Raw genomic sequence first — 22,152 nt, 5'->3', positions numbered from 1 at the left:
AATTCTTTTTTTTTTTTTTTGCAGATTTTGGCCGGGGCTGGTGGTTGAACTCACCACCTCGGGCATGTGGGACTGGTGCCCTATTCTTTGAGCCACAGGAGCTGCCCAAATTCTTTTTTAATGTGATTTAATATACACAGTTTGGTACTTTTGCTTCTGTAGGATTATAATTTGCACATAGTTGTTATAGCAGGCTTTTTTTCTCATATTTATTGTGTCATGGTATTTTCATGTTGGTACAGTTCATTCTTTTAAATAGTTGTATGGTATTTCACCAGAAAATACCACAACTTACTTAGCTTTTCTTCTCTCATTGAGAAATGTTATTAAAGTAAGTTAATAGTTAACTTATTTCTTATTTTTCCCTTTTATAAGTAATGTTCCAAGATTTATTTTAAAATTTAGTTCAGATTTTAATTCCTACAAATTATAATAGGAATATTTTATACTTATAGATTTTGAGGCACACCGAAAGCTTTATTGATATACATTTATGACTTTTCTTTTTTTTGCAGTTTTTGGCCAGGGCTGGGTTTGAACCCACCACCTCCGGTATGTGGGGCCGGCACCCTACTCCTTGAGCCACAGGCACCACCCCATTTATGACTTTTCTTTACCAAATATACAATGGAAAGATTAGGATACCTAAGTTACCATGTAAACTATTATTTTAAAAAATTTAAATAACTTTCTGCCATCTATCATTACCATATTGGATTATGCTTCCTCTTGAGTCAAACAGTCATATTGTGGCATGTTTAGAAAGTTGTAATTCTACTCAAGATTTTCCGTAATTCCTGAATTTATGTGACTTACTTTAATTGGATTCCCTTTCACCCATTCCCGCTTTGTGGTCTTTACAAAGAATCTGTTTGATCTTTGCAATGAGATAATAATACTACCTAATAAATAACTTAGATTTGTGAGAGAGCATTTCCACAATGTCCTATTTGCTGAATTTTTTTTTTAATATTATGAGCTATAGATTTGGGGGATAAAACCTTTACGGTCTCTTTTTTCTTTTTATTCTTTTAATGTTATTTTATTTTTCCATGACAGATTCAAAAGCTTTGTGACAGAGTAGCTTCATCTACTTTGCTGGATGATCGCAGGAATGCTGTGCGTGCTCTCAAATCCTTATCGAAGGTCCGTAAAACCTCATAAGTTGTTAGTTTTCTTAGGTTGGATATTAGTTATTTTAATAACATTTTTCCTTTTTATGTGCAGAAGTATCGCTTGGAAGTGGGTATCCAAGCAATGGAACACCTTATCCATGTTTTACAAACAGATCGGTGAGTCTCTGTTTAATGATTTTTCTCCCTAATTTTTCATGAACTTTCAATTAATTTATTTTAAAGTCAATATCACTATTCCAGAAGTTATCAACATATTTAAGCTATTAAGTTTTTACTTTCACTTGTTATTTCAATAAATTTTTATTGGACACTGGGTGTAAGCCGTCATGCTAAGTATTAAAGCAGAGATATAAAAATGAAGTAACTGTTAATTAAAGATTTGAGATTTGGGGTTTGAACTGTGCAAACAGATGTTTGGATATTCACTTATCAATATATACCATGTTATAATATTCATATTATGGTATATCAGTTATCCCAACTTCTTTTTAAGAGACTTTATTTCCATCTTTGATTATAATAACTGTACAGATAGCTTTTGAGTCTTAGCTCTAGTGGAATGTCTTACATGGTTTAGCTGCTCATCAGACCTTTCTACCCTACCAAGGTCTCTTGCAGGTACCTTAAATTCAGATTGTTCAAAAGCTCATGTATCTCTAGTTCTCTTGTTTCTAGCCCTTCCTTGCCCCCTTCAGCTGCTTTTGCACTGAGTTCAGCCTGGTCAATAGCACCTTTCCATTCAAGCCAGAGACTGGAGTATTCCTGTTGACCTCATACTTGTTCTGAACCCATTATGCCTTCACAGACCAAAAAACAACTGAAATCCATGATTTTTCTCTCCGTTTCCTCTATCAGCCTTTGTTCTTATTCTCAATATCAGTGGCTTAAACCACATTCATAGTCTCTGTTTTAATTATCTTTTGCTGCATAACAAATTACTGCTAAAGTTTGTGGTTCAAAATAAGAAATATTTATTATCTCAGTGTGTGTGGATCAGGGCTCAGGAATTGGGGGATGGCTTATTGCGGTGATATTGGGGTCTCATGAAGTTGCAGTCAAGACACAGAGATCTGCAGTCATATGAAGATTCGACCGGGGGTGGGGGAGGACCTGATTCCAAGCTTGCTCTTGGAAAGAGGCCACAGTTTCTCACCATGTGGCTTGCACTATAGCAAGTGATCCTGGAGAGAACAAAGAGAAAATCACAATGCCTCTTTTAACTTAGTCTCAGAAGTCACATACTGTTGGTCCCACCACAGTGTAGTTATTAGAAGCAGGTTATTAAGTACAGTCCATGCTTAAGGGGAGGATTAGCTTCTACCTTTCGAAGAGAGCTGTATCAAAGAGTTTTAGACATAAATTAAAATCTCCACCACCTGTAAACTATTCTTTGTTTCTGATCTCTTTATACTTCCATTCAGTCCATATGTTGCAAGAATTGTCTTTCCGAAATGCAGATCTCTGTCACTCACCTATTTGATGCTTTGTCCAGTGTGAAGTCCAAGTTTCTCAAACAAAGCAAATAATTTAAGCTATTATAGGTCTTGGGTACTGCCTATCTATCTAACTTCATGGCCTGTGTTTCGATTATAGTTCAGCAATTCCTAGCTGCTTATTCATACCAGTTAAGACGTTTGTCTTCTCTGTAGACAATGTACCCACACTGACTACCTTTCAAAGCCAACTGAGTCTAATGCACTTGGATCAATGCATTGAATGTGTCAGAATTGTTTGTCTTCTTAGCATCCTAGTGGATAACTGTGGAAGGTACAATAATGGCCCACCAAAGATATCTATATGCTTATCACCACAACCTGCAAATGTTACCTTACATGCAAAAGGGACGTGGCAGATGTGAATTAAGTTAAGGACTTTAAAAAGGGGAGAGTATCCTGGATTATCCAGATACCCAATGTTATTGCAAGGGTCCTTAAAATTGGAACAGGAAGGCAAAACAGGTGGAAGTGTAGTGATAGGAGAAGAGCAGCTGCTATTGCTGGCTCCCAAAATGGAATGAAGGGGGTGCCGCCTGTGGCTCAGTGGGTAAGGTGCCGGCCCCATATGCCAAGGGTGGCGGGTTCAAACCTGGCCTCAGCCAAAATGCAACAAAAAGTAGCCGGATTTTGTGGTGGGTGCCTGTGGTCCCAGCTACTCGGGAGGCTGAGGCAAGAGGGTCGCCTAGGCCTAGGAGTTGGAGGTTGCTGTGAGCTGTGATGTCACAGCACTCTACTGAGGGCAATAGGGTGAGATTCTGTCTCTTAAAAAAAAGAAAAGAAAAGAAAAAAGAAAATGGAGTGAAGGGGTCATGAGCCAATGAATATGGGTGGCCGTTAGAAAAGCTGGAAAAAAGGAAGATTAGTGTGATGCTTATACGTACTTACAAGCTTTCTTTATTCCATATTTGTTAGATCACAGGTGCATGTTCTCCCTGAGTCTGAGATAGGAATGAAATGACTGACATCTCGGTGTGGAAAGTAGAACACCGCTTCTTATGCAGCGTTCCACTTCATTGTTATTTTCACTACACAGCACGAAATAAATGTGTAAATGCTCTTGATAGAGATTAAGTAATAGATCTTAAAATTGTTGTTGCATGTTTACTGTGTGCCAGCCATCATACTTAGGAGTAGAATATACAACATAGCCTTGTGAATATGTGAATAGGTAATTATGTCAAGGGCTGCTGAATGTTTTCTTGGGACTCTTAGACAATAAAAAAGCAAAACTTCTGTGATCCATCTTGTATTTCATTCCCTTTCTTGTGCTAAATTAGCATATTTTCGTCTGTTTTTAGTGTTCTGTGGATGTTTTTTTAAACTTCATTAAATGCAGAGGTCTGTGTTCCACAGCCATCTCTCTCTTACTCCACTTGCTCTTCACCTTCATTACTGTTCTGTGCTTCTTGTCCTGGCCTGTGTAACTAACACTGAGAGTTCTTGCCCTGAATCCCCTTCATCCACAGCAGCATTGAAGAGAGTCACGTTCCCTTTCTTGGCTTAGCCTGCAGCTCCGTCTGGCTGTGGATCTGCTTCCCTGCTCATTCTCCTAACTCTCAGACTCAAGGCCCAAAACTTGTCTGAAACTTAATATTGCCAATCCATGATACCTCAGTAGTTGTTTTACTTGAACTATAATTTATATATCATACAATTTACTCTTCTAAAGTATGTTTTAGTATGTTCACAAAACTGTGCAACCATCACCACTATCTAATTCCAGAGCATTGCATCACACACCCACATCCAATATCTATTCTTTATTCCTCCCCATCACCGTACTTGACAACCACTAATTCACTTTCTGTCTATAGATTTTACTGTTTGGGGCATTTCATATGAGTAGAATCATACAGCATGTGGTCTTGTGTCTGGCATCTTTCACTTAGCCTGACATTTTAAGGTTCATCCATGTTGAAGCATGTATTAGTACAGCATTCTTTTTTATGGCTGAATAGTATTCCATTGTGTGGATATACCACACTTCATTTACCCGTTTATCAATTGTTGGACATTTGGGTTATTTCCAGGTTTTGACTATTTTGAATGATGTTATGAACGTTCATGTATTAGTTTTTGTATGAACGTATGTTTTCAGTTTTCTTGATATATAATACCTAGGAGTATAATTGCTGGGTCTGGGATGGCTCTATGTTTAACGTTTTGAGTAAGTGTCACTCTCTGTTCCATAGGGACTATACCATTTTATATTTTCTCCAACAGTATATGAAGGTCCAGTTTCTCCACATCCTCACCAATACTTATTATTGTCCCCCTCCCTTTTTGCAACCACCCTAGTGAGTATAAGTGGTATTCCATAATATTTTCTGATTGTGGTGTTAATTTGCATTTGCCTAATAATAATGATGTTCAGCATCTCTTCATGTGCTTATTGGCCATTTGTTTATGTTTTTTGGAGAAATGTCTATCCATATCTTTCATTCATTTTTAATTAGATTATTTGTGTTTTGCATTTTGGGGTTATGTGTATATTCTGGATATAGGTCCCTTATAAGATAAGTGACTTGCAGATATTTTCTCCAGTTCTGCGGGTTGTCTTTTCACTTTCTTAATAGTATCCTTTGAAGCACAGAAGTTTTTTAATATTAGCCAGGCCCAGTGGCTAATGCCCAAAATCTTAACATTCTCGGAGCCCAAGATAAGAGCATCGCCTGAGCTCAGGAGTTTGAGCAGAAATAGCCTGAATAAGAGTGAGATCCCATCCCTACTAAAAACAGAAAAATTAGCTGGCCATAGTGGTGAGCACCTGAAGTCTCAGCTACTTGGGAGACTGAAGCAGGAAGATGACTTCAGCCCAGGAATGTGAGGTTGCTATAAGTCAGGTGATGCCTTGGCACTCTGGCCTGGGGTAACAATAAGACCCTGTGAGAACAAAAACAAAAAGTTTTTAAATTTCCAACTTCTTTCTTTTATCTTCTGCCTGTGCTTTTGTTGTTGCATCTAAGAAACAGTTACCTAATTCAAGATTTTGAAGATCTACATCTGCGATTTCTTTTAAGATTTTATAGGTCTAGCTCATTAGGTCTTTGATCCATTTGAGTTAATTTTTGTATGTGCTGTCAGATAGGGAACCAACTTCATTCTTTTCCATGTGGATGTCTAGTTGACCTGGCACCATTTGTTGAAGAGACTATTCTTTCTTGATTGAACGGTCCTGACATCCTTGCTGAAAATCAGTTTTGAAATAAATGTTACTTTTTATTTCTTCATTGTCAGTTCTATTCTATTTATCTATATGTCTGTCTTTTTCATGGTTCGAGACAGTCTTGGTTGCTGTAAATTTTTAATAAGTTTTGAAATCAGAAAATATGAGTTTTCCAACTTTGCTATTCTTTTTCAAGATCGTTTTGGTTATTCTGAATCCCTTGTATTTCTATATGGCTTTTATGACTAGCTTATCAATTTCTTTCTTTTTTTTTTTTTTTTTGTAGAGACAGAATCTCACTTTATCATCCTCGGTAGAGTGCCGTGGCACTCACAGTCCATAGCAACCTCAAGTCCCTGGGCATAGGCGATTCTCTTGCCTCAGCCTCCCGAGTAGCTGGGACTACAGGCGCCCTCCACAATGCCTGGCTATTTTTTTGTTGCAGTTCGTCCGGGGCCGGGTTTGAACCCGCCACCCTTGGTATATAGGGCCGGTGCCACCCAGCTTATCAATTTCTTATCAACAACAGGAACAAGAATTTTGATAGACATTGTGTTGAATCTGTAAATGAAGTTGTCATTGTAACAGTATTACCTCTTCCTATCCCTGAGTGCAGAATGTCTTTTTACTTATTTGGATCTGGTACATTTCTTTCCACAATGTTTTCTGGTTTTCAGTGTACAAATCTTGTACATCTGTAGTAAAATTTATTCCAAAGTTTTAATATTACATATTTTATTTTAATATTTAATATTTTAATCTTTTTGATGTTATTTAAATGAAATTATTTTCTTAACTTCATTTTCTGATTGTTCATTGCTATTTTGTAGAAACAGAATTGACATTTGTATATTTAGCTTGTATCCTGTAACTTTGCTGAATTTATTAGTTCTAGTAAGTTTTAATGAATTCCTTAAGATTTTAATGAATTAATGTATGAGATTATGTAATCTGTGAAAAGGTATAGTTTTTCTTCTTCCTTTCCGGTCTGCATGCCTTTTATTTTCTTGCATGTTGTTCTAGTTAGAACCTCCAGTCCAGTGTTCATTAGAGATGGTGAGGGGGCATCACTATCTTATTCCTTACCCTAGCGGTAAGATGGAAAGCATTCCATCTTTCACCGCTACATAGGAAGTTGAGTGCGACGTTTTCATACATGCCTTTATCATGTTGCAGAAGTTCCCTTCCATTATTAGGTTCTCAAGTTTTTTAAAAGATGCCCCTCTAAATTTCTCAAAAACAAAACAAAAGTAATCTTTTATTTTTATTTTATTATTATTTTTTGAGACAGGGTCTCTCTCTGTTGCCCTAGGTGGAAGTTCACAGCAACCTCAAACTCTTGGGTTCAAGTGATTCTCTTCTTGCCTCTATCTTCTGAGTAGGTGGGACTGTAGGCACATGCCACAACACCCAGCTATTTTTTAGATAACTGCTTTCTCAGGCTGATCTCAAACTCCTGAGCTCAAGCAATCTACCTGCCTCACCTTCCAGAGTGCTAGGATTACAGGCATGAGCCACTGTGCCCAACCTCAGTAAATAATTTTTTAAAAATCGACTTTGATATTTATATCCTTTGGTTGCAATCCCTTTTGATACCTTATCTTTGTATTTATCAGTCCTGATCACTTCTTCATAGTCACTGAATCTTTAAACCTGGATCTCTCACTCTTGCTTTCTGCTCTAAATGCCATCATTTTACGTTATTTCAGAATTTGTCTGTTTGTCAGCAACTACAAATTCTTATAGTTCTTGACTGTATAAATAGTACCTGTTTGCTGTAAGATTTTTCTTTTAAGAAAATAATAAATAGAGAAGGGAAACAAACTTTAAAAGTCCAATTGGAAATAATGTTATGTGTGTGTTTGTATGTATATTTAAAACAAAAAACATATATAAACACATATACATAAAATTATCTGAGTTGTGCTACTTTAGCTGATTTTAAAATTGGGTTCATTTTATAAATGTATACTATTTTAAAACACATGTATAGACACAGATATACAGTGATTATTCTGTACATACATTTTTTTATTCAGTTTTTTCCATTTGGCATCTTATCAGGAGTTTTTAAAATTATCATGGCTTTATATGTTCTTTAAGAATACATTTTTGGCCGGGTGTGGTGGCTCTTGCCTGTAACCTTAGCCCTTTGGGAGGCTAAGGCAGGAGGATTGCTTGAGGCCAGGAGTTAGAGACTAGCCTGAGCAAGAAAGTGAGACCCCATCTTCATAAGAAATAGAAAAATTAGCTGGATGTGGTGCATATTCCTATAGTCTAGCTACTCAAGTGACTGAGGCAGCCTCAAGGATCAACTGAGCCCACGAGTTGGAGGCTGCAGTGAGCGATGTTGATGCAACTGCACTCTAGTCAGAGCCACAGAGCAGGAAAGTATCTCAAAAAACCCAAAAATGAAAAGCATTTTTATTGCTACATGATATGTATGGATTTGCCATACTGTTTTCTTTTTCCCTTTTTTTTTTTTTTTAGAGACGGAGTTCCCCTTTGTCACCCTTGGTAGAGTGCTGTGGCGTCAATAGCTCACAGCAACCTCCAGCTCTTGGGCTTAGGCGATTCTCTTGCCTCAGCCTTCTGAGTAGCTGGGACTACAGGTGCCCGCCACAAGGCCGGGCTATTTTTTGTTGCAGTTTGGCCAGGGCTGGTTTGAACCTGCCACCCTCGGTATATGGGGCCAGTGCCCTACTCACTGAGCCACAGACATCTCCCCATACTATTTTCTTTTATTATTGAACATTTAGTTTGTTTCTGATTTTTTGCAATTATACAATCTTCCATATACGTTTATAGTTTGTAATCTGATATTTGCTTAGAATAGGATTTTAGAAGTAGAATTTTGTTTCATGTGGTTTTGTTTAATGACTACGTAAAAGCAGTCATAAAAATTTACACTCTAAGTAGCAGTGTAAAAGTTTAACAATTTCTTTTTTCCAGTTCGGATTCTGAAATAATAGGTTATGCTTTGGACACACTATATAATATAATATCTAATGATGAAGAAGAAGAAGTAGGTAAGTTTTGAGTTATTTTTATTGTCTTTTCTGTTACCTGGGTTGCGCTAATATTGCTGCTTTTAAAGTTGAGTTTATGTCACAAATGTATTTATGTATAAGTTTTTTTTCTTTAATAAGCATATAGCTTTAGTTCTAGAAATGTATTTTTAGGGCGATTGTGAATGATTTGGAACATTATAATGAGATGGAATAAGAACCTTCTTTTTTAAGTAATAATATGCCCTCTTTGTATTTAGTTTTAGTTAGGCAGTATACATTTTGGCCAGTTCTGAGTTAAATAATCATTTTTGGCTATTGATTGAAAAATCACACTCTTTAATTTATATGTTGTTATTGGTAGGCAATATGAAATTCAAGAGTTTTTCCTAATACTTAAACTTTACACATAGGGCTTATGTTTAGAGCAACAATTTATTAAATTTAAAAAGTACTTTTTCTTTATATTAAGTCTGGTGTGCAGTGATAATGAATAAATTTGAAATCCACACATATCTCTCATGCATCCTCTTTTTTCTTTTTTGTTTCAAAATACTGCATACTAAAAGTAAGGCGGTTTGTCATTTACTTACTTTGTTGTCACTGAAATTCTTGCTTGGAAGTCTGTGCCCGTTCTGTCCTATGTGCAGGGAAACATACATGGTGAGCAGCCCTGTGCACTTCTGTTGGAGAGCACATTCTTACTATCACATTGGCTGCTGCTGTAGGACAAAATGGGTTTTCCATTATTTTATAAAGTCAGAAGATGAATGTATTCATGTATTTTATAAGTCTAATTTACACTGAAATTAAGTGTTCTTTCAAAATTGTGAATAGATTAATCATAAAGAAATGTAGGTGTATATTGTTGCATTGTTTTATTAAAATAAAGGAGCAGGAATATATGTGGGTATTAGCTTCACAGAATGCTAGTAATGAGGACATTTGAAAGTTTGTGTTGAACAGTCAGAATTCCTTAGACCGAATTATCCTTTTATTTACATTTTTACTTCTCTGTGATATCTAGACTATTACTCAACTTTATTGATTCCTCAGGGGTGAAAAATATTTAGTGGATATAATTTGGTACCCATGGAAAAAGAGGGTATTGGTCACATGACACTTAAATACAATAAACACAGCATACTTCAAAGAAAAAGATACTTGTTTTTCTAGTTATTTCTAAGGTAAGAAAATTAGATACAACACACTTGTTTGACCACATTAAAGAAAAAGACTGTTCTTAAATATATATATAACAGCAATAGATTTTAGTTAATTGGTTTCCTTTATTATAAACTTACATTATAATTATGTTTAGAGAACACCTTTTTTTGTTTTTCTTTGCATATTTAGGCTCTTTACTTTTAATTTAGCATCCAAAACGGATTCTTTGGATAAAACAAGATAAACAGTTGTTTCAATAAACAGTGATGGAGTCACTTTTTTAAAGGACTTTTTCTTCTAAAAATTTACTCATCCTGAAGAATTAGTCTTATAAAAATCTAGATACTGAGAAATGTGTTCTTCAGTTCTTTTACTGATACTTCCACTTTACTACTTCTTCAGAGGTAATTCTTAGCTGACGTAATGAACGTTACTTTAGAATTATTTACTTTAGGAATATTTTGTAACCCTTTAATGATAAAACTGTGTCATAGTCCTAAAAATATAGCATGTGCTTTATCTCTTTTAGGATATCTCAGCTTTAACTAAAATGAATATTCTTCCGAGAAACTATACATGTATCATATATATGGCTTGTTTGACACTTTTAAGCTCCAATTTTATTGTGTATACTAGTACATCAGAAACTGTTTTCTTTATCACCCACTTTTATTTATTTTTGTCTACCTTTTCAGATGATGTTGAAGGTAAAGATTGCATTTACATATGCGTGATGCTTTTAGGCATAATTTCTAATAATGTAAAAGGACACTGTCAAGTGATGTTTCTTCTGGCTGCTAAAGAAATCCAAGATTTGTTTTACTATATTAAAATTCCTTAACTAAAGAGGAATATTTGATAAACTTACTATTATTTCTATGGCTACTAAATCTATTTACTGTCCAGAACACATAAAATATTCTAGTACATCTCTTAATAAAATTAAAGGCTTTCTTTGGTAAGACAATTTATTCAAAATTATTTCATGTATACTTCCTAGAAAAAAAATTTTTCGATAGCTTATTTAATATTTGCTATGACTCAAGCAGGCTGAAGCAGGAGGATGGCTTGGGGCCAAGAGTTTGAGGGTACAGTGAGCTACGATCATATCCATGAATAGCCACTTCACCCCAGCCTGGACAATGCAGTGAAATCTCATCTCTAAAAAATAAACAAATATGATATTTGAGTATATATACATGTATTATCAAGGTATACATACATATTTTACCTATATTCAGTAAGAACTGGAAGTTATTCCAGTTCAGAGAATAGGTGTATATTGATATTGTCCCTTTAAAAATCAGTGCATGCACGGTACTGTTCTAGTTACTGACATTTCTTACAGTAATTCGTAAAACTCACCAATATTTTGATGATCTGTTTCAAGTTCCATTTACTTTTAATATTGATATTTCTTTTCCTCATAATTAAACTAACCAAATTTTTGTTGTTGTTTTACCAATTTTCCTGACTTGTTTAGCTTTTTTAAATCAGGAAAGGAATATTCTTATCTAAAGTAGTTTTAAAATAGTACATAACAAAGTCACCTATACATAACAAAACAACTAACAAGGAAACTAACTTATAAAAGTGTGAAGCATCACTTTTTGTGACACTTGAATCCCTTGTCTGAAATACCAGAGCATTGTACTTGACTTTTGTCAGACTGTGTCCTTGTTGGGTAGTACAGCTCAATCTTTTTTTCTGTTACTGTTTTATCTATTTGTATGAAGCCTTCAGAACTTAGCCTTTTTTTCGTGTTCATTCCCTTAATCCTCCTCAAGCCTCTGAGATAGGTGTTATTTTTCTCTTATGTTGAGATGAGAAAATGAAAGCTCAGAGTTTATGTAACTTATGCGGTATCATCTAGTGAGTACGAGGATTTTTTAATATATATTTTTCTCTTTTTTTATTAGTATTTAATTGATTTCTAGTGGAAAAAATTGTGGCCAATTTTATTTTTATTTTTCTGACTAGATTCTTTATTAAATCATATAACTTACATATTAGTTTATAGAAGATTCAAACAAATGTCAAAAAGTATAGGTGTACCTTTTTAATTGACCACATTATAAAAGAAGATTATTTGATATTCCTTCACTTTGAGTTAGTACTATTTTCAGTAGAATATATCTATTTATAAAGCAGTTTTGTTCTTCATAATATAGGTGTGAACTTGATATGGAGTGGAGAGCCAAAGAAAATGTCCAGAGATGTTTTTGAATGTTGTTCATACCTCTGAATAAAGTACAACTGTAAACACATTTTAAGAAATGTATCGGGTGGCACCTGTGGCTCAAAGGGGTAGAGCGCCGACCCCATATGACGGAGGTGGTGGGTTCAAACCCAGCCCCAGCCAAAAAAACTGCAAAAAAAAGAATAAATGTATCTATACATTTTTAGTTAAAATCAAATCATCTCAACAGGTCTGAAAGTGTCCAGAGGTGTATGGGTCACTGCTTATAATGGTTTGACTTGTAATTTTTTGACTTCCAGTGGTATGAAAACAATAAATCAAAGGCTTCTGCAGTTCTGTAGAAACTATACTTTGAGTACCCGTACAGCCATTCTGTTTTTCTCTTTCAACACAATGTTCAATAAATTACGAGACACTTTTTTATGAGATAGGCTTTGTGTTAAATGATCTTGCCCGACTGCAGGCTAATGTAAGTGATCTGAGCACAGTTAAGATAGATTAGGCTAAGCTATGATGTTTGGTAGGTTAGACATATTAAATGCATTTTCAATTTAATGATGTTTTCAGTTTGCTCTGTTGTAAATTGAAAAGCATCAGTGAAAGTACTTAAAAAGAGCAGTCTTTTGTTTTACCTTCCTGTCTTGGGTTTACTTTTACTATAGTAACGAGGGCCATTTTGTTTTAATCTTATTTTTTTCATGTATCTTTGATAAATGGCTAATTACTTTTGCAGATTGTAAGTGTATGGTAGAATATAGCATTTAAATTATAGCACATAAAAAATAAACTAAGCTCTCGAAGTTGTAATCTCAGTATACTGGATGAAGGAGGATGGCTTACTTGTCTCATACTTTTGCTTATATGGATAATAGATATAATTTCTCATGCTTTCAGTTTTGGTTTACAACTTTTAGATATAATAATTCATATAGTAGTTTATAGTAGTTACAGCTTAAATACTGCTACACTAAGGAATGAGCTTTGTCTATTTAATTGCTTACCTAATTTTGAGGAACTCCATTAAAGGTAAGACATGCTATCTTATGCCTATAACATAAAAGAAGTGAAGTCTGTCTTACTAACACTTTTTTTAACTGACAGCATTAAGCCAGAAGGAACCATTAATACTTGGAACAGGACTGTGTTTTACTAGTTCATTTCAGAATGTAGGTCTTGGCTGTGTATGGTGGCTCATACCTGTAATCGCAGCACTTTGGGTGGCAAGGTGGAAGGATCAGTTGAGGCCAGGAGTTTGAGACCAGCCTGAGCAATATAGCAATATACCCTAACTCTACAAAAAACAATAAGACAATTAGCCAGGTGTAGGGATGCCTGTAATCCTAACCACTTGGGAGGCTGAGGCTAGAGGATCACCTTAGCCCAGGGGGTTGAGACTATAACTGCACCACTGCACTTCAGCTTGGGTGACAGAGCAAGACCCTATCCCTATCCCCCCCAAAAAAAAGAAATCTTGGCGGCGCCTGTGGCTCAGTGAGCAGGGCGCCGGCCCCATATGCCGAGGGTGGCGGGTTCAAACCCAGCCCTGGCCAAACTGCAACAAAAAAATAGCCGGGCGTTGTGGCGGGCGCCTGTAGTCCCAGTTGCTCGGGAGGCTGAGGCAAGAGAATCACATAAGCCCAAGAGTTAGAGGTTGCTGTGAGCCGTGTGACGCCACGGCACTCTACCGAGGGCGGTACAGTGAGACTCTGTCTCTACAAAAAAAAAAAAAAAGAAATCTTAATTATATTCTGATAGGTTACTATATCAGAATGAATCAAAGGTATTAACTCCTTACCAAGTTATTAGCTTGTGCTCAATGCAAACATTACATTAAATATGTAAATATATGATTGGATGAGTTTCGAGACTTGTATGAACCTGTGATACTGTAATCTGTTGCTCCTGCTCCTTGCCCCCATTGAACCACACATTTTCCTTCTGTCACTGTGGACTAGTTTGTGCAGATATTGTCCTAGAATTTTATATAAATGGCATCATATAGTATATTCCCTTTTTGGTGGCTTGGGGAATCTGACTTCTTTTACTTAGCATAATTGTTTTGAAGTTCATTCCTTTTTATTGCTAAGTAGTATTCTGTTATATGAAGATGAAACAACTTGTAAATCTATTCTATTGATGAGCATTTAGGTTATTTCTAGTTTTGAGCTATTAAATTGTGATTCCTTCCATTTAATCAATTTTTTTAATTTAGGTTTTTGTGTCCTATTTTTGAGTGCTATAAACATTTCTACATAATTCAGGAGTGGTATGTTGTATATGTCTCTTCAGTAAAACTCTGTAATAGAATAGTGTTTACTGAAGAGAAATAACAACATATATCCACTCCTGAATTGTGATCTAGTGATATGGTGGGTTTATTATTTAACTTTGTAAGAAACCACATTTCTCAAGGTAGTTGTACCATTTCATATTCCCACCAGTGGTGTGTGGGTTCCGTCTCTTCCACATAATCTCCAACACTTAGTACGATCAGGTTTTAAAGTGTCATTATAGCTATTCTAATACATGTGTGATGATATCTCATTGTAGTTTCGTTTGGTTTTGTTCTTAGTTTTCAAAGATAGGTTCTTGCGCTGTCTCCCAGGCTGGAGGACAGTCAGTGGCATGATGATAGCTCAAACTCCTAGGCTCAAGCCATCTGCCCACCCCAGTCCTCCATGCCTGGCTGATTTGGGGGTTTATTTTTGGCAGAGGCTGGGATCTTGCTGTATGGCCCAGACTGGTCTTGAACTACAGGGCTCAAGCAATCCTCTCAACTCGACCTCTCAAAGTACTGAGATTACAGGCCAGCCAGGCCTCATTATAGTTTTAATTTGTATTTTCTTAATGAATAATGATGTTGAATGACTTTTGTGTAACTTTTTTCTTTCTTTTATTATTCACATATTTTTCTTCTTTAGCGATGTATTCAAACCTTTGTGTCCTATGGGGTTGTCTTAAATGAGTTGAAATATTGCCCTTGGTAGAGTGCTGTGACGTCACAGCTCATAGCAACCTCCAGCTCTTGGGCTTAGGCAATTCTCTTGCCTCAGCCTCCCAAGTAGCTGGGACTATAGGCGCCTGCCACAATGCTCAGCTATATTTTTGTTGTTGTTACAGTTTGGCTGGGGCTGGGTTTGAACCTACCACCCTCGGTATATGAGGTCGGTGCCCTACTCACTGAGCCACAGGCACCGCCCTGTGTGTGTTTTTTTTTTTTTAAACAAAATGTCATATTTAATGCAGGAATATATTAAGTTCTTTATGTAATTTATATTCAAGTCCTTTGGTATATGTCACAAATTTCTCAGTCTGTGCCATTTTCTAACATTGTCTTTTGAAGAGCAAAAGTTTAAAATTTTCATTAGGTACATTTTATCAATTTCTTTCATAATTTAGACCTTTTGTGTCCTATTAATGAAATCTCTGGCATATCTAAGATCACTAAGATTTTATCGTGTTTTCTTTTAAAAATCTGTTTAGTTTCGGGCGGCGCCTGTGGCTCAGTCGGTAAGGGGCCGGCCCCATATACCGAGGGTGGCGGGTTCAAACCCGGCCCCGACCAAACTGCAACCAAAAAATAGCCGGCGTTGTGGTGGGTGCCTGTAGTCCCAGCTAGGGAGGCTGAGGCAAGAGAATCGCTTAAGCCCAGGAGTTGGAGGTTGCTGTGAGCTGTGTGAGGCCACGGCACTCTACCGAGGGCCATAAAGTGAGACTCTGTCTCTACAAGAAAAAAAAAAAATCTGTTTAGTTTCAACTCTTAAAATTAGGTCTGTGGCTCATTTCTAGTTTTACACTTAATTAATAGGACATTTCTGCACTTTCTGTTCCCTTGATCGAGACATGGCCCTTCTTGATTACTGTAGCTGTGTAGTCTTGAAATTAGTGTAAGACCTTCCACTTTGTTCTTCAGAATTGTTTTGACTGTTTTAGGTACTTTTCATTCACATACAAATTTTAGAATCATCTTGTCCAATTTCTGCAAAACCAGGATTTTGGTAACTGAGATTTTGATTGGGATTTTGTTGACTATAGGTCAGTTTGGGAAAGCTGTCATCCTAACAGAATCATACCTTCTAATACAGGAATGTATTGTATCTTATAGTATTTATGTAGGTCTTATTCAGTTTTTCTCAGTAATGTTTTGCAGTTTCCAAGGCATAAATAGTACCCGTCTATTGTCTGATGTCCATTCTCGATGCTGTTGTAAGTATGTACTGTTTTTAAAATTTCAATTTCTAATTAATATTACTAGCATAGGGAAATAAATTCATTTTGTTTATTAACCTTCTATCTTGCAACTTTGCTAAACTCACTGTTAGTTCTGATAGCTTTTTTGTAGATTTCAAGGGATTTTCCACATGTTCAAACATGTCATCTGTAAATGTAAAACTGTAGAAAGGTAATTTTAGTTCTTCCTTTTTTTTTATTTGAGAATTCTTCCTTTCTAATCTGTATTCCTTTTATTTCTTTTTCCTGCCTTATGGCATCAATTAGGATTTCAATTAGTGATTAGAATTGGTAAGAGTGGACGTTCTTGTCTTCTTCCTGATCTAACAGAAGTCATTCAGTCTTTCACCATTATTATGATGTTAGCTCTAAGTTTTTTGTAGTTGTCTTTTGTCATCCAGCTTTGTGACTTTAAATATTCTTTTCATTAAGACTCTAACATGGGGCCAAGGAAGGGGGGAGATTTTGGTGGAGGGAGGGTTATGGGTGGGGCCACATCTACAGTGCATCTTAGAATGGGTACAGGCGAAACTTACTAAATGCAGAATACAAATGCCTACATACAGTAACTAAGAAAATGCCATGAAGGCTACATTAACAGTTTGATGAGAGTATTTCAGATTGTATATGAAACCTGCACGTTGTACCCCTTGATTGCACTAATATACACAGCTATGATTTAACAATAAAAATAAATAAATTTAAAAAAATTAAAAATGGGAAAAAAAAAAAGACTCTAACATATGTGCAGACCTCTCCACTGACATCTGTGCTCATATTTATAAGGCTGCTTGCTTGGTCCCTTCACTTGGGGTTTTGTAACCTCACACTTCCCAAACTCAATTTCTGATTTTCTCTTTATTCTCTGCTTGCTTATCTCACAGTGTTTCCCATCTTAGTAAATGTCAGCTCAATCCTCCCAGTTCTTCTAAAACCTTGGGGTAACTCTCCTTTCCCACCCCCACATTCCTCTATGCAGTATGTCGATGAATCCTCTTTCCTCTGTTTTCATAAGAATTATGGCCCCTAAGATCTAAGCCACCTTTACCTCCAACTTTGATTATTGCCTCTTGCCATGTCATTCTCTTTTCTTTATTTCCTGTAATCTGTTCTCTGCATAGCAGTCAAAGCAATCTCCCTGTTTTTTTTTTTTTTTGTAATATAGTTTTAAGCTAAGAAGCAGTGAATTCTTTTAATAATACAAGAGATGATTGAGAGAAATGTTTCTTAAAGTTTCTGAAGGATAAACCTAGCACATTTGGATAGTTGATCGTGGAAAACATTTCTTTTCTATTTTAGGTATCTTTCTTTTTCTTATTTCTACAAATAATTAGATGAGATTATCTCTTACTCTTGGATTGCTTTGCTGTTTTTCTCCTGTCATCTAGTGTCTCCCCCCTCCCCCTCACATTTAGAAAAGAACTTTTTCAGGGATAACAGCCTTGAACTTGACCTTCAGCTCCATTGACTTACAACTTCCTGAAGCATGACGTTGATGAGGACTCTGATGCTCAGCTGAGGTTGGGATCAGTTAGGTGTGTCTGGTGTGGGTGAGGGATGGGAATAGTGTATTCGTCGTCTCGGAATTGAGTTTAGAATATAGGCAGATCTTAAATGATAATTTGTTTTGGCAGTTGTTGCTCCCATTTTTAGTGATCCTTTACATTTTTTTGACAAAGTACATCGAAACAACAAATAGTTTAATCCGAAAGACTTTTAAGCTTTAAGAACAAAAGCAAAATCTTTTAAAGAGTAAATGGTAAATTAAATGTCAAATATGGAGGAGGTTTTTTGTTTTATTTAGTTTGGTTTGGTTTTTGTTTATTTATTGATTTGTTTGTTTTGAGACAGGGCCTTGCTCTGTTGCCCAGGCTGGAGTGCAGTGACTATGGCCTCTAGCACCTGGGCTCAAGAATACTCCTGCCTTAGCTGCACACCACCACACCTGGCTAAAATTCTGATTTTTATCACCAAATAGTTTTATAGGATATGAATGTGAAAAAAATACTGGCGAATATACAGATAATTGGTTTACTTTTACAATAAATACAGTAATACTAACAATTAGAAGGGACTACATGTTTGCTAATGTTTGTGGGATGTGGGGGTTGAGATTCTATACAGAAAAGTTTACTATTTGAAGTTGTAGAGTTCTGTGAGGTTGGACAGAAGTAGACAGACATATACCCACTACCACATTCAAGACAGAATATTTCTATCACTTCAGTTTCCTAACCCCTAACAGAAATTTAAGGTAAAAATGTCTTTGAGAAAATGTGAATATTTAATTATCTTTTCTTAAGATATCATATTTAAGCACTCGACAAATTAAAAAGAATTTAAGTGAATATGAAAGTTTATTTTAAGGATATAGCTTTACATCGTAACTGTGCTATCACCACCAGCCATACTGTTTCAGGAAGCATATCATTTCTGCTTAACTCTTCAGTTAAAGGATACTTACTTTAACATATCATCATGTTGAAGTTCTTTATCTTTGAATTACAGAAGAAAACTCCACAAGACAGAGTGAGGATTTGGGAAGCCAGTTTACAGAAATTTTCATTAAGCAACAAGAAAATGTCACCCTTCTGTTGTCTTTATTGGAGGTAAATAGGGAACCTTGGCTTTTTTTTTTTTTTTTCCATCTTAATAGCTTCTTTTATTGCCTTTGTAGATGTTACTGAAGGAGCAATGTGTACATACCTTTAAAGGCAGTGAAGTTTATTGTATCAGAGCCAGAGGTCCACATGCATTAAGAAATATACTCTTAAATGTCTGCGTCTTATTTCTGTTTTTACAAAATACTGTTTAGCCCATCAGTGACAGTTTGATCAGTTTAATTGTTTTATTATACATTAACTCTATTTTCTTTATTTTTTTATTTCTTAAAATACTTTTTTTAAAACATTGGTGAACTTCTATTTTTTTACTTATAGTTTCTGGTTTCACTTTTTAAAAGTTGAGAAAAATGTTTTTCTTAAAAATGTGAATTATAGATGTTAAATATTTTAAATTCTTACATTGCAGGAGTTTGATTTCCATGTCCGTTGGCCTGGTGTCAAGCTTCTTACTTCTCTTTTAAAACAGCTGGGGCCTCAGGTGCAACAAATTATTTTAGTTAGTCCCATGGGTAAGTGACTTAACTTTGCTATGTCATTTCAATCAAAAAATGAGGATAATTTCCTCGAGTAGGGGACTGGAATGATGTGTTCATGAATCGTTAACAATTTGAATCACTATTTATATAAATATGTCTGCCAGCACTTTTCATGTGGTTGTATGTTCTAGGTGTTTCAAGATTGATGGACTTGTTAGCAGATTCCAGGGAAGTTATACGTAATGATGTAAGTTAAATTTGAAAACAAAATCCAAGAATGTATAACTTTTTTGTAAATTTGCAGCTTTTTTGTAAATAAAATCTTTGTTGGCTCTCATTCCTTGTTACAAGAAGTGAGTAAGTTGGGACAATGACCTTTTTAAGTTACTACATACAAAGCTACATTCTTTACTTCTTTCCTATCTAATCTAGTATTTGGCTTAGGCCATTTTGCTATTCAAAATTATTCCTTCCATAACTTTAGAATTTCTTTTGCCATCTTCCAGAGGGTTTCATTTTACACCAAACTCTACCTCCATAATTCCTTTTCCTCCCAATGAGTAAGGGGAGATATCCCCAGACATAGAGCTGTGTGACTCTGACAAAGCATTGTGTTTGGAGTTCTGCCTTCGTTTGGGTATTTCTGAGGATCTTCTTGGGTGTTGCTATTTAAGGGTAGAGCATGATTCTGGAGTTATTTTCTATTATTTATTTTAATATTTGCACAGAAGTTTGAATATTTTGTATTGGTGCCATGTTATTTTGTTACTTGAGCATTATTTTTTTCTGTTGATACCTACAACTTAATCAAAACTCTGTAATACTTCAGATACAAATTGGAAAAGTGTGGGCGGCGCCTGTGGCTCAGTCGGTAAGGCACCGGCCCCATATACCCAGGGTGGCGGGTTCAAACCCGGCCCCGGCTGAACTGCAACCAAAAAAAAAAAGTAAAACATAGCTGGGCGTTGTGGTGGATGCCTGTGGTCCTAGCTACTCTGGAGGCTGAGGCAAGAGAATCGCTTAAGCCCAGGAGTTGGAGGTTGCTGTGAGCTGTGCGATGCCATGGCACTCCACCGAGGGCCATAAAGTGAGACTCTGTCTCTACCAAAAAAAAAAAAAAAAAGAAATGGGAAAAGTGTAAAGTTGAGTTCTGGATTTAATTCAATTCAATTAAAGAGATTATATCAAACTAGTTAAATCTTCATATCTCTAGTGAAAAGCCCAAGACCCACAGAAACCAAGTCAAGTCATTCCTTGTTGCTGCGTCTTTGTGTTGCTGGTCCCCAGCCCTGTGCCTTTTCATCCTGATTGCTAGTCAATACCATTTGCTCTCCTGGTTAGTGGCAAAGCAGAGATAAAACAGAAGCATTTTTGGCTTGTAGTTCACTTAGAAAGTTTTTTTTTAACTGTTTATCTTAGAAATTTTATAGTTTGTATGTCAAAGCAATATCATAGATAATGAAATTATATAGTAATATAATTTGTGAGGACATTTTTTATTATTTCTTTAAATGTTACCTTTTAAGAATTGCTTGTTTAAATGGACCTTTGTCTATTAGGAATTTTGAGTATCTTTCCTCAACTAAAATACGACTGTAAATCTAAGCCTAAAGTTGCTGTTGTGTTCTTCTCTTGGCTGTCAGTTTTTTAAACAGAATGTAATTTTTTTTTTTTTTTTTTTTTTGAGACAGAGTCTCAGTTTGTCACCCTGGGTAGAGAGCTGTAGCATCACAGGTCACAGTAATCTCTAGCCCTTGGGCTTAGGCAGTTCTCTTGCCTCAGCCTCCCGAGTAGCTGGGACTACAGGCATCTGCCACAACACCCAGCTATTTTCATGTTGCAGTTTGGCCAGGTTCGGGTTCAAATGTGCCACCCTCGGTATATGGGGCCAGTGCCCTACTCACTGAGCCACAGGCGCTGCCCAACAGAATATAATTAAAAAGATATCTTTTAGGCTCGGGGCCTGTGGCTCAAGCAGCTTAAGACGCCAGCCACATACACCTGAGCTGACAGGTTCCAATCCAGCCTGGGCCTGCCAAACAACAATGATGGCTGCAACCAAAAAATAGCTGGGCGTTGTGGCGGGCGCCTGTAGTCCCAGCTACTTGGGAGGCTGAGGCAGGAGAATCGCTTGAGCCCAGGAATTTGAGGTTGCTGTGAGTTGTGATGCTACGGCACTCTACCCAGGGCAACAGCTTGAGGATCTGTCTCAAAAAAAAAAAAAAGTTATCTTTTAAAAAATAAATAAGCGGGTGGCACTTGTTGCTCAGTGAGTAAGGCACCAGCCTCATATACCAAGGGTGGCGGGTTCAAACCCAGCCCCGGCCAAACTGCAACAAAAAAATAGCCGGGCATTGTGGCCGATGCCTGTAGTCCCCAACTGCTTGGGAGGCTGAGGCAGGAGAATTGTGTAAGCCGAAGAGCTGGAGGTTGCTGTGAGCCAGGTAACCTCATGGCACTCTACCAAGAGCAGTAAAGTGAGACCCTGTTTCTACAAAAAAATAAATAAATAAATAAGTGGCGCCTGTAGCTCAGTGGGTTGGGCGCCAGCCACATACACCAAGGCTGGCGGGAGTTTGAGGTTGCTGTGAGCTGTGACGCCACAGCACTCTACCTAGGACACAGCTTGAGTCTCTGTCTCAAAAAAAT

At 36.4% G+C, this 22,152-nt stretch overlaps 1 protein-coding gene across 9 annotated transcripts in view; it reads left to right on the top strand.

The window, feature by feature from the left end:
* LOC128583038 (general vesicular transport factor p115-like) overlaps nucleotides 1-22,152 on the top strand; it is an 86,321-nt gene that overhangs the window by 16,283 nt on the left and 47,886 nt on the right. For 6 of the 9 annotated variants that reach the window (XM_053586862.1, XM_053586864.1, XM_053586863.1 and 3 more), the window contains exons 2-7: nucleotides 1,060-1,146; nucleotides 1,228-1,292; nucleotides 8,751-8,827; nucleotides 18,912-19,012; nucleotides 19,434-19,536; nucleotides 19,695-19,750. In XM_053586862.1, coding sequence (XP_053442837.1) covers nucleotides 1,060-1,146; nucleotides 1,228-1,292; nucleotides 8,751-8,827; nucleotides 18,912-19,012; nucleotides 19,434-19,536; nucleotides 19,695-19,750 — 489 coding nt within the window. Of the gene's footprint in view, nucleotides 1-1,059; nucleotides 1,147-1,227; nucleotides 1,293-8,750; nucleotides 8,828-16,441; nucleotides 17,939-18,911; nucleotides 19,013-19,433; nucleotides 19,537-19,694; nucleotides 19,751-22,152 lie in introns of those variants that run through there. The other 3 variants (XM_053586865.1, XM_053586868.1, XM_053586867.1) reach the window with 3 other exon arrangements.

This window comes from Nycticebus coucang, chromosome 4 (genome assembly GCF_027406575.1).
Source record: "Nycticebus coucang isolate mNycCou1 chromosome 4, mNycCou1.pri, whole genome shotgun sequence".
NCBI lineage: Eukaryota > Metazoa > Chordata > Mammalia > Primates > Lorisidae > Nycticebus > Nycticebus coucang.
The sequence above is the reverse complement of the archived record's forward strand: the minus strand, read 5'-3'. Positions and strand labels throughout refer to the sequence as shown.